At 40.5% G+C, this 12,754-nt stretch overlaps 2 protein-coding genes across 2 annotated transcripts in view; one reads left to right on the forward strand and one right to left on the reverse strand.

The window, feature by feature from the left end:
* LOC139749510 (gastric triacylglycerol lipase-like) overlaps positions 1-12,754 on the forward strand; it is a 294,599-nt gene that overhangs the window by 209,196 nt on the left and 72,649 nt on the right. The window lies entirely within an intron of this gene.
* The window catches only part of Acox3 (Acyl-CoA oxidase 3), a 185,750-nt gene that overhangs the window by 167,846 nt on the left and 5,150 nt on the right, over positions 1-12,754 (reverse strand). The window contains exon 2 of the mRNA XM_071663819.1: positions 648-835. Within this exon, the coding sequence (XP_071519920.1) occupies positions 648-835 (188 nt within the window). The remainder of the gene's footprint in view (positions 1-647; positions 836-12,754) is intronic.

Genomic DNA, 12,754 nt, shown 5'->3' on the forward strand with positions numbered 1-12,754 from the left:
AAAAACCTTACCTAACTCATAAACTAACAGTATAGGCAATGTAATTATGAAACTTTCACATATAAACACATACAAATATGTAAACACTGTTCAACCTTCTGGTTCTAATTCATCATCCTACACAAAATATGTAGGTCCACAATTTTTCTCTCTTTTTCACTTATTCTAATCAGTTCTCTTCTGTAATATCATAACCTATGAATCCAATTGTTATACTAAGAGAAACTGGAGGGGAAAACGAGAATATGTGTTTGGCCAAGCCTCTCATTCAGAATGCCCAGGGAAGGCCCACGCCCAAAGCCTATGATGGGGATTCACCATCCATTTCCAAAGCCTATGCTGAAAAGGGGGCCCCTCACCATCCATATCCAAAAGAGTTAATCTCTAAATGATCTGATTCAAAATGCCAAAACTTTATACTATCTTATTCCTCATCCTGTTTATTCCCCATATCCATCAATTGTTAAAACATATCTTTCCCTAATATTCCATTGGTTCTTAAAATATACCTCAACTACTTTCATTTACTAAGTCATCCCACTTTTCCATCCCTATACTACTAATGCCTAACATTTAATAAAGCCTTTTTGAGTGTACTGTACTGACAGTACTATCATGCTAGTGAGAATAATTAAAAAACTTCATACCATAAAGGCAATCAAATCAGGAGCATCAAGGTAGGTCTTCATTTTCTTCCAGTTGAATGATGCCTTATTCCGGTATTGGTCAAGAGGACCTCTAGGTAAATCTGGGATGAGCTTGTCTATATCTATATCTGTTTCATTCTCAGCACCTGCTGAATACTTCACAGTCAATGCCATTTTGGTGCAGTGAACTGAAATGAAATTTAAAATTTATATCAACTTCCCAAATAAAACCAGTAATAGCTAACCTAACTGTATAATATCAACTGACCTGAAGTCTATCATTACAAATTATCACAGTTATAATGCACAGGAAAAAAAAAGTAATTGGCAAAACTTGATGAAGACACATTTTTCCCTACTCCACGGGATTACTAACATATCAATTTCCTTAGGTAACGGAAAAAAAATCATGACCCACACTATCACTCATAACATCTCCCTGGTACAAAATGACCATCTTGTAACATCCCATAATAACACAACATCTTATTGTAACGATATGATAACCCACACTAACACTCATTCAGTGATACAAAATGACAGTATACTTGTACAAAATGAAAATCTGGTCATAACCTACACTAACACATTTTCCTTTTACATAATAATGACACACATTTATATTTAAAGCTATGAGAAATAATCACAAGGATAACACTACTTGCAATTACTGGAGGTATGGTTGTTCGGCAAGTATAAATAGTCTCAAATTCAGGCTAGTGCTGTAACTACCCTCAGCCTCCATCCACATCTACTCATAGACTGTGTTTCTTCATGTGCCTAAGCAACAAGAAATACAAAGGAACATAAACATCATGCTACCTGGATCCTGAGCTGACCTGCTGCCCCAAGCATCTGATGAGCTCTGGCCTCCTTCCACAACCCATCTACACCAATATCACCAATTCCATTACTCTCTCATGTTCCATCTTAACCATAATCACATTTCTAACTTTCTGTTCTTCAGTCACAAACACAGTTCTATCAGATTCACTGGAACAGTGAACTTTGTTCTTTTTGCTCTTATCTCCCACTAGTTTTCATTCCAAGACCAAAACTTGAAAGAACTAAGTATAACTTGAATCACTATGGTAAAAAAATATCATCGAGACAATACTCAAGATACCCTTAATGATAGACAAAGTGTATCTGTAAAGACATTCTATAAAAATATGCAAGTCAACAGGGCAAATATGAATAATATTGATATTATTATATGGTATATAAAAGGCAACATTATCAAAAATGGAATGCCGTACTGTTTGAAGACTGCTGAAGAGTTTCAGGAGGTTTGAATACCATGACACCTACAGTTAGCACCTACAAAACGAACACCAGTAATACAAGATAATGACTGGGTGCTCTTCAGCTCCGGTTTGTGAGCAGTGAACATTTTTAAAGCCTGACCCATGTAACCTTAACCTTACCTAGTTATCGCACCTCGCAAAGTTCATCTTATCAAAGGAAGATAACTTGTTAAAAAATATGAGATTAATGTGGGCATCCTAATCACAGCGGCTGATATGGACATAAAAAGGACAACCCTATCATACTATAAGAGACTTTCTTATAAAGGACAAGATGGGCATCATAGCACTGAGAGGAAAAGGAAACAATGATGAGTCCTCTTGACTTTCTCATAATAATGATCAAGGCTATACACTCCAACAGTAACTTGAGCTAGCTAAACCGGTCACTGCAAGACACCTTTTCCAGACAACCTCCAGTTTTTGATGCTACAGTGGGAAGGGCATTAGATGGTGAATTAATATGGAAATGTCACAATATTCCACAGGAGCATAATTCTCTGGTCATGGAAGACACTCAAGTTCATTTAGCCTGTTACAAGTATGAGATGGGTCCTCATCAACACAGGGAATATAGCTTTGAGACTGACTAGATCATGTATGCAAAAGGCATGTATGGCCGTGGAGCATGAGGTACGTCATAAGGACTAACATTCCAGCATGGTGGAAATGTCATGTTAATAGCCACTTTTTTTCTCAGACATGGGGTGGGATTGATTTACCATGATGTACATATCAACAGCATTACGATAAATGTATTTATGGAATTCTTTGCATCCCTTAAGGCCGCTTTGGGAGAAGCAACAGATGTTTTGATTCTGGATAATGCTGCGTCTCATTGCAGAACTATTCCTGCCATGAATGACATCAAGCCATAGTCCATCCTCCCTATTCACCATTTCTCACCCCAATTGAGAATTACTTCAATCTCTGTAAAAGTACCCTGAAGCAGCAACTCGGCTGCGTAGTAGGTTTGTGTAACTGTGCTGCAGGTAGAAGAGCGAGCCTTGGTGTCAGCTCCTATTGCAAAAACATTCTGTAGCCAAGATGGAAGAGGCTATATGAGTCATCACACCTGAAGTAATCTGGGCCAAGTACACTGTCAGACTATTTTGATGAAATGCATTCAGAGAAAGAATATATGAGATTAAATCACATTCATAATAAAAGGTGTATAAGGGAAGGGAAATATCCCATGCATAAAGTTTATGTATATGCACTGCCTACAAGTTGCTTTGATTTTATTCAAGTTAGGATTTTGATGATAAACTATGTATGTATTATATATGTTATAATAACTGGTGAAACATTCACTGGTATTTTGTATGCATGTATCAAATCCTTCAACTTGATGTTACTGTGTTACCTTCCTTGTTGGATTAATTACATGACACCATTGATACTGTCTGATTTTCTTAGATAATTCAATTACATTGTATTTCAGTGGTCTACTGGTGTAATATCTGTAAGTTTGTTGTAGCATTCAGGTGGAATGTCGATTTATAATGAGATGGTGTCAAAGGTTACAACGCAGTGGTGTAATGCAAAGTATTGTCTATATGAATGTCCATGAGAGTAAAGTGCAAAAAGATGTAATTTGAACTGCCCATCCAACTAGATAACTTGTTGCATTGCACTGTTTTTATTTGAGTGCAATTGCCCTCATTTACAGGCAATATGATGTACGAGAAACAACAAAAAAAAGCTACCTATTGAAAGATTTTTTTGGAGGGCACTGTTCTTGTGAGCTGTTTACATTGTCTCCAACCAAGGCTTGAACCAATAACTTGCATTTGCCTTCTGTGTTCCATGGATTCTGTCTGCAGACCAGGCACATAAGGATTGACCATTCATTATGATACCTCCTTCCCTCAAAAAGCAAAGTTGTGGAGCTCTTCTCTTTTTCACCTTCTCTTTCTATGAATTTTCTTCCTTTTCTACTCTTCAGGTACTGTGCACAAGTTTCCCTTATACTGCAACTGGGAAGGAAAAGCCACACTGCTCCTTCCTGATCAGATGTTCTACTCATAAGTTTACCCCCTGTATCACCATTCTACCTTACCTTTATGAAGTATACCTAATAGAATTATACGTATGAAATTCAAGCATTCATATTTGTCCCTTTGTCTTTATATAGCGGCCCTATAAATGTATTTCAGCAAGTCGTCAGGCACCTTGCATTCAGCAATGACATATCGATAACAAAACCATCCCTTTTCTTGAGAAACTAATCTTCAATCCCATCCACTCCTGCCACCTTACCACACTTAAAACTTATGCAAGGTTTTCTTTACTTCCCCTCTTTTCACCAAACCACTCATCAGAGCTCTTTCATTCTGCATGCAACCCTATCCTAATCATACTAAATCTACCACCTTCAGCAAACCTTCAAAATATTCACTTCAACTCTTCTTTGCCTGTTATCATACCCCCATCTGCTCCCTTCATTGTTTCTCCATTTGTTCTCTTGTCTTTACACCAGTAACCTCCCTTCAAAACGCTATCTTATTCTTCTTGAAATTCATCAGTACTCTCCTGCTTTATCTTTTGATTACCCTCTTTCCAGTTCCTATTTCTTTCTCTTAACCTTTTGCCACTTTCAAACCAAATCACATGCACTCTTTCCCTGTTGAAATCGCCCATACACATCTCTCTTTCACTAGGTAATAATAACAACTCTTCACACCCAATTTTTTTTTTTCAAGCTAATTCCAATGTCTATAAAAATCAGGCCAAATTTGTTACAGTTGATAGTCAATTTCCTCAATGCTGGTTGTGGTTAGACTCTTACTGATCTCATCTTAGAATTTAGTAATGTCTTTAAGAGTATATGGTGCTTGTCTTAATTTCTTTTACATCACAACAGAACTACTGAGCTAGCCCTGCCAACTTCCTACTGGCACCATGAACCCATTCAAACCTTGCTTATATTTTTCACATAAGCACTCTTGCCGACTCCTGTCCATTCAAAGATTTTTGGGATATGATAATGACAGTCCAACAAATCTATGGCCACTAGTCCCCAGTATCATGGGGTGCTAAGAATCCCCAGGTTTCCACCTGACTCTACTGCCAATGAGAGGGAGGGCACTGTTAGACCTTCATCTTTTTCTATTCACTATACCAACATATGTGGTCTCCTTCATAACCTCACCTCTATTGAACACCATCTGTTTAGTACCTCTCCTTATATCTTAATTCTCTCATATACAGTTGTCTAATGATATTCTCACTAGTTCCTTTTACATATCAAACTATAATCTCCACTCTCGATTCTGGTTCAAATGTGGTGTATGTACTTATTTCAACATCAACACTTTAACATTATGTGGCTCAAGGTCTGTCACCTAACTACCACACATTTCCTGTTTCACCAATTGCTCTCTTAATTCTACAAATTTTATGTCTTTCTTTGACTATCTAAACTACTACCATGAGATTGTCACATCTCATCCATGAGCTGAGATCCTCTACCTCAGGGATTTCAATGTTCACTGTGGCAAATGGATGAATTCCTCTCATACAGATGGTGAAAGGACTGAGGCCCAAAAGTTCTCCATTCTCGATGATTCAGAGCAAATTATCTCCCATCCTACCCATATCCCTGACCACTAAAAACTCTCCTTATATTGTGGGTCTGTGTTTCACCTTTACTCCATCCCATTGTAACTACACAACCTCACCTCCAATTGGTTCATCTGATCACAATCTCATAAATGTATCTATTTCAACAGCACCATCCCATCCAGCAACCCCTTCTAAGCGTAAATATTGGCAACTCAACAAAGGTGACTGGAATAACTTATGTAACTTCTTTTCTGACTTCTCGTGGGTAAATTACTTTCTTTTATGTGGTGATGCTTCTGTTTCCACCAAATGCGTGGCACAGGTTATTCTTGTTGGAGTGAAAGCATTTATTCCCTCTTCCTCCATGATGACCTCTTCTTCCAATGAATGGTTCAACCATTCCTGTTCTGAGGCCTTTCAGGTAGAGATCAGACATATCATGGGCTCAGAAAAACTTTCCTTCCTCTGACTCCAATTCAGCTGTTATCTCTGTCCATAATCACTCCAAGCATGTCAGTCATCAGGCAAAGCATTCCTTCATTCAAAGGAAGAGCAATAACCTCTCCATCATTCCTTTACACCCTGATGTTCCTCTTGCTTATCCTATACCCCTCCCAAAATACTTTCTTTTTGGACTATCTGAAAGGCATTTCTTTCTCTTTGGAAACAAGCAAGGCTTATGGTTCTGATGGCATCCATCCCCAGTAATGAAAGAGTGTGCCTCTAAACTTGCACCTATTCTAGCTAGTTTATTACATCTATGTTTAAAAACCAAAACTGTTCCTTCTTCTTAAATGAACCAAAGTTCCAACTATATTATATGGTTGCGAGGCATGGGCTATAGATAGGGTTGTGTATAGGAGGGTGGATGTGATGAAATTGAAATGTTTGAGGACAATATGTGGTGTGAGGTGGTTTGATCGACTAAGTAATGAAAGGGTAAGAGACGTGTGGTAATGAAATGAGTGTGGCTGAGAGAGCAGAAGAGGGTGTGTTGAAATGGTTTGGACATATGGAGAGAATGAGGGGAAAGGTTGACAAAGAGGATATATGCATCAGAGGTGGACCCCGGTATACCACATCGTTCCAATTCGCTCTATTTTTTGAAAGCCTTTCACCCTCCCGCATGTTCAGGCCCCGATTGCTCAAAACCTTTTTCACTCCATCTTTCCACCTCCAATTTGGTCTCCCACTTCTCCTCGTTCCCTCCACCTCTGACACATATATCCTCTTTGTCAATCTTTTCTCACTCATTCTCTCCATGTGACCAATCCATTTCAAAACACCCTCTTCTGCTCTCTCAACCACACTATTTTTATTACCACACATCTCTCTTACCCTTTCATTACTTACTCGATCAAACCACCTCACACCACATATTGTCCTCAAACATCTCATTTCCAACACATCCACCCTCCTCCACACAATTCTATCTATAGCCCACGCCTCACAACAATATAACATTGTTGGAACCACTATACCTTCAAACATACCCATTTTTGCTTTCTGAGTTAATATTCTCACCTTCCACACATTTTTCAACACTCCCAGAACTTTCGCCACCTCCCCCACCCTGTGACTCACTTCTGCTTCCATGGTTCCATCTGCTGCTAAATCCACTCCCAGATATCTAAAACACTTCACTTCCTCCAGTTTTTCTCCATTCAAACTTACCTCCCAATTGACTTGTCCCACAAGCCTACTGTACCTAATAACCTTGCTCTTATTCACATTTACTCTCAGCTTTATTCTTTTACACACTTTACCAAACTCAGTCACCAACTTCTGTAGTTTCTCACCCGAATCAGCCACCAGCGCTGTATCATCAGCAAACAACTGACTCACTTCCAAAGCTCTCTCATCCACAACAGACTGCATACTAGCCCCTCTCTCCAAAACTCTTGCATTCACCTCCCTAACAACCCCATCCATAAACAAATTAAACAAACATGGAGACATCACGCACCCCTGCCGCAAACTGACATTCACTGAGAACCAATCTTCCCACTCGCACACATGCCTTACATCCTCGATAAAAACTTTTCACTGCTTGTAACAACTTGCCTCCCACACCATGTATTCTTAATACCTTCCACAGAGTATCTCTATCAACTCTATCATATGCCTTCTCTAGATCCATAAATGCTACACACAAATCCATTTGCTTTTCTAAGTATTTCTCACATACATTCTTCAAGGCAAACACCTGATCCACACATCCTTTACCACTTCTGAAACCACACTGCTCTTCCCCAATCTGATGCTCTGTACATGCCTTGACCCTCTCAATCAGTACCCTCCCATGTAATTTCCTAGGAATACTCAACCAACTTATACCTCTGTAATTTGAGCACTCACCTTTATCCCCTTTGCCTTTGTACAATGGCACTATGCATGCATTCCACCAATATATATTCTTTCTTTCTTTCATACTATTCGCCATTTCCCGCGTTAGCAAGGTAGCGTTAAGAACAGAGGACTGGGCCTCTGAGGGAATATCCTCACCTGGCCTCGTTCTCTGTTCCTTCTTTTGGAAAATTAAAAAAAAACGAGAGGGGAGGATTTCCAGCCCCCCGCTCCCTCCCCTTTAAGTCGCCTTCTACGACACGAAGGGAATACGTGGGAAGTATTCTTTCTCCTCTATCCCCAGGGATTAATTGGTATGGTACTGATGATACCAATATATATATATATATATATATATATATATATATATATATATATATATATATATATATATATTTTTTTTTTTATTATTATACTTTGTCGCTGTCTCCCGCGTTTGCGAGGTAGCGCAAGGAAACAGACGAAAGAAATGGCCCAACCCCCCCCATACACATGTATATACATACGTCCACACACGCAAATATACATACCTACACAGCTTTCCATGGTTTACCCCAAACGTTTCACATGCCTTGACTCAATCCACTGACAGCACGTCAACCTCGGTATACCACATCGCTCCAATTCACTCTATTCCTTGCCCTCCTTTCACCCTCCTGCCTGTTCAGGCCCCGATCACACAAAATCTTTTTCACTCCATCTTTCCACCTCCAATTTGGTCTCCCTCTTCTCCTCGTTCCCTCCACCTCCGACACATATATCCTCTTGGTCAATCTTTCCTCACTCATTCTCTCCATGTGCCCAAACCACTTCAATACACCCTCTTCTGCTCTCTCAACCACGCTCTTTTTATTTCCACACATCTCTCTTACCCTTACGTTACTCACTCGATCAAACCACCTCACACCACACATTGTCCTCAAACATCTCATTTCCAGCACATCCATCCTCCTGCGCACAACTCTATCCATAGCCCACGCCTCGCAACCATACAACATTGTTGGAACCACTATTCCTTCAAACTTACCCATTTTTGCTTTCCGAGATAATGTTCTCGACTTCCACACATTCTTCAAGGCCCCCAGAATTTTCGCCCCCTCCCCCACCCTATGATCCACTTCCGCTTCCATGGTTCCATCCGCTGCCAGATCCACTCCCAGATATCTAAAACACTTCACTTCCTCCAGTTTTTCTCCATTCAAACTCACCTCCCAATTGACTTGACCCTCAACCCTACTGTACCTAATAACCTTGCCCTTATTCACATTTACTCTTAACTTTCTTCTTCCACACACTTTACCAAACTCAGTCACCAGCTTCTGCAGTTTCTCACATGAATCAGCCACCAGCGCTGTATCATCAGCGAACAACAACTGACTCACTTCCCAAGCTCTCTCATCCCCAACAGACTTCATACTTGCCCCTCTTTCCAAAACTCTTGCATTTACCTCCCTAACAACCCCATCCATAAACAAATTAAACAACCATAGAGACATCACACACCCCTGACACAAACCTACATTCACTGAGAACCAATCAGTTTCCTCTCTTCCTACACGTACACATGCCTTACATCCTCGATAAAAACTTTTCACTGCTTCTAACAACTTGCCTCCCACACCATATATTCTTAATACCTTCCACAGAGCATCTCTATCAACTCTATCATATGCCTTCTCCAGATCCATAAATACTACATACAAATCCATTTGCTTTTCTAAGTATTTCTCACATACATTCTTCAAAGCAAACACCTGATCCACACATCCTCTACCACTTCTGAAACCACACTGCTCTTCCCCAATCTGATGCTCTGTACATGCCTTCACTCTCTCAATCAATACCCTCCCACATAATTTACCAGGAATACTCAACAAACTTATACCTCTGTAATTTGAGCACTCACTCTTATCCCCTTTGCCTTTGTACAATGGCACTATGCACGCATTCCGCCAATCCTCAGGCACCTCACCATGAGCCATACATACATTAAATAACCTTACCAACCAGTCAACAATACAGTCACCCCCTTTTTTAATAAATTCCGCTGCAATACCATCCAAACCTGCTGCCTTGCCGGCTTTCATCTTCCGCAAAGCTTTCACTACCTCTTCTCTGTTTACCAAATAATTTTCCCTAACCCTCTCACTTTGCACACCACCTCGACCAAAACACCCTATATCTGCCACTCTATCATCAAACACATTCAACAAACCTTCAAAATACTCACTCCATCTCCTTCTCACATCACCACTACTTGTTTTCACCTCCCCATTTGCGCCCCTCACTGAAGTTCTCATTTGCTCCCTTGTCTTACGCACTTTATTTACCTCCTTCCAGAACATCTTTTTATTCTCCCTAAAATTTAATGATACTCTCTCACCCCAACTCTCATTTGCCCTTTTTTTCACCTCTTGCACCTTTCTCTTGACCTCCTGCCTCTTTATTTTATACATCTCCCACTCAATTGCATTTTTTCCCTGCAAAAATCGTCCAAATGCCTCTCTCTTCTCTTTCACTAATACTCTTACTTCTTCATCCCACCACTCACTACCCTTTCTAATCAACTCACCTCCCACTCTTCTCATGCCACAAGCATCTTTTGCACAATCCATCACTGATTCCCTAAATACATCCCATTCCTCCCCCACTCCCCTTACTTCCATTGTTCTCACCTTTTTCCATTCTGTACTCAGTCTCTCCTGGTACTCCCTCACACAGGTCTCCTTCCCAAGCTCACTTACTCTCACCACCCTCTTCACCCCAACATTCACTCTTCTTTTCTGAAAACCCATACAAATCTTCACCTTAGCCTCCACAAGATAATGATCAGACATCCCTCCAGTTGCACCTCTCAGCACATTAACATCCAAAAGTCTCTCTTTCGCACGCCTGTCAATTAACACGTAATCCAATAACGCTCTCTGGCCATCTCTCCTACTTACATAAGTATACTTATGTATATCTCGCTTTTTAAACCAGGTATTCCCAATCATCAGTCCTTTTTCAGCACATTTAGGGAATATATATATATATATATATATATATATATATATATATATATATATATATATATATATATATATATATATATATATATATATATATATATATTTATTATACTTTGTCGCTGTCTCCCGCGTTTGCGAGGTAGCGCAAGGAAACAGACGAAAGAAATGGCCCAACCCCCCCATACACATGTATATACATACGTCCACACACGCAAATATACATACCTACACAGCTTTCCATGGTTTACCCCAGACGCTTCACATGCCCTGCTTCAATCCACTGACAGCACGTCAACCCCGGTATACCACATCGCTTCAATTCACTCTATTCCTTGCTCTCCTTTCACCCTCCTGCATGTTCAGGCCCCGATCACACAAAATCTTTTTCACTCCATCTTTCCACCTCCAATTTGGTCTCCCACTTCTCGTTCCCTCCACCTCCGACACATATATCCTCTTGGTCAATCTTTCCTCACTCATTCTCTCCATATGCCCAAACCATTTCAAAACACCCTCTTCTGCTCTCTCAACCACGCTCTGTTTATTTCCACACATCTCTCTTACCCTTACGTTACTTACTCGATCAAACCACCTCACACCACACATTGTCCTCAAACATCTCATTTCCAGCACATCCACCCTCCTGTGCACAACTCTATCCATAGCCCACACCTTGCAACCATACAACATTGTTGGAACCGCTAGTCCTTCAAACATACCCATTTTTGCTTTCCGAGATGATGTTCTCGACTTCCCCACATTCTTCAAGGCTCCCAGGGTTTTCGCCCCCTCCCCCACCCTATGATTCACTTCCGCTTCCATGGTTCCATCCGCTGCCAGATCCACTCCCAGATATCTAAAACACTTTACTTCCTCCAGTTTTTCTCCATTCAAACTTACCTCCCAATTGACTTGACCCTCAACCCTACTGCACTTACTAACCTTGCTCTTATTCACATTTACTCTTAACTTTCTTCTTTCACACACTTTACCAAACTCAGTCACCAGCTTCTGCAGTTTCTCACATGAATCAGCCACCAGCGCTGTATCATCAGCGAACAACAACTGACTCACTTCCCAAGCTCTCTCATCCACAACAGACTTCATACTTGCCCCTCTTTCCAAAACTCTTGCATTCACCTCCCTAACAACCCCATCCATAAACAAATTAAACAACCATGGAGACATCACACACCCCTGCCGCAAACCTACGTTCACTGAGAACCAATCACTTTCCTCTCTTCCTACACGTACACATGCCTTACATCCTCGATAAAAACTTTTCACTGCTTCTAACAACTTGCCTCCCACACCATATATTAATACCTTCCACAGAGCATCTCTATCAACTCTATCATATGCTTTCTCCAGATCCATAAATGCTACATACAAATCCATTTGCTTTTCTAAGTATTTCTCACATACATTCTTCAAAGCAAACACCTGATCCACACATCCTCTACCACTTCTGAAACCACACTGCTCTTCCCCAATCTGATGCTCTGTACATGTCTTCAATTGGAGGTGGAAAGATGGAGTGAAAAAGATTTTGTGTGATCGGGGCCTGAACATGCAGGAGGGTGAAAGGAGGGCAAGGAATAGAGTGAATTGGAGCGATGTGGTATACCGGGGTTGACGTGCTGTCAGTGGATTGAATCGGGGCATGTGAAGCGTCTGGGGTAAACCATGGAAAGCTGTGTAGGTATGTATATTTGCGTGTGTGGACGTATGTATATACATGTGTATGGGGGGGGTTGGGCCATTTCTTTCGCCTGTTTCCTTGCGCTACCTCGCAAACGCGGGAGACAGCGACAAAGTATAATAAAATAAAAAAAAAATATAAAACATTATACTTAATCGATCTTTCCCACTTCAG

This window comes from Panulirus ornatus, chromosome 7 (genome assembly GCF_036320965.1).
Source record: "Panulirus ornatus isolate Po-2019 chromosome 7, ASM3632096v1, whole genome shotgun sequence".
Lineage (NCBI taxonomy): Eukaryota > Metazoa > Arthropoda > Malacostraca > Decapoda > Palinuridae > Panulirus > Panulirus ornatus.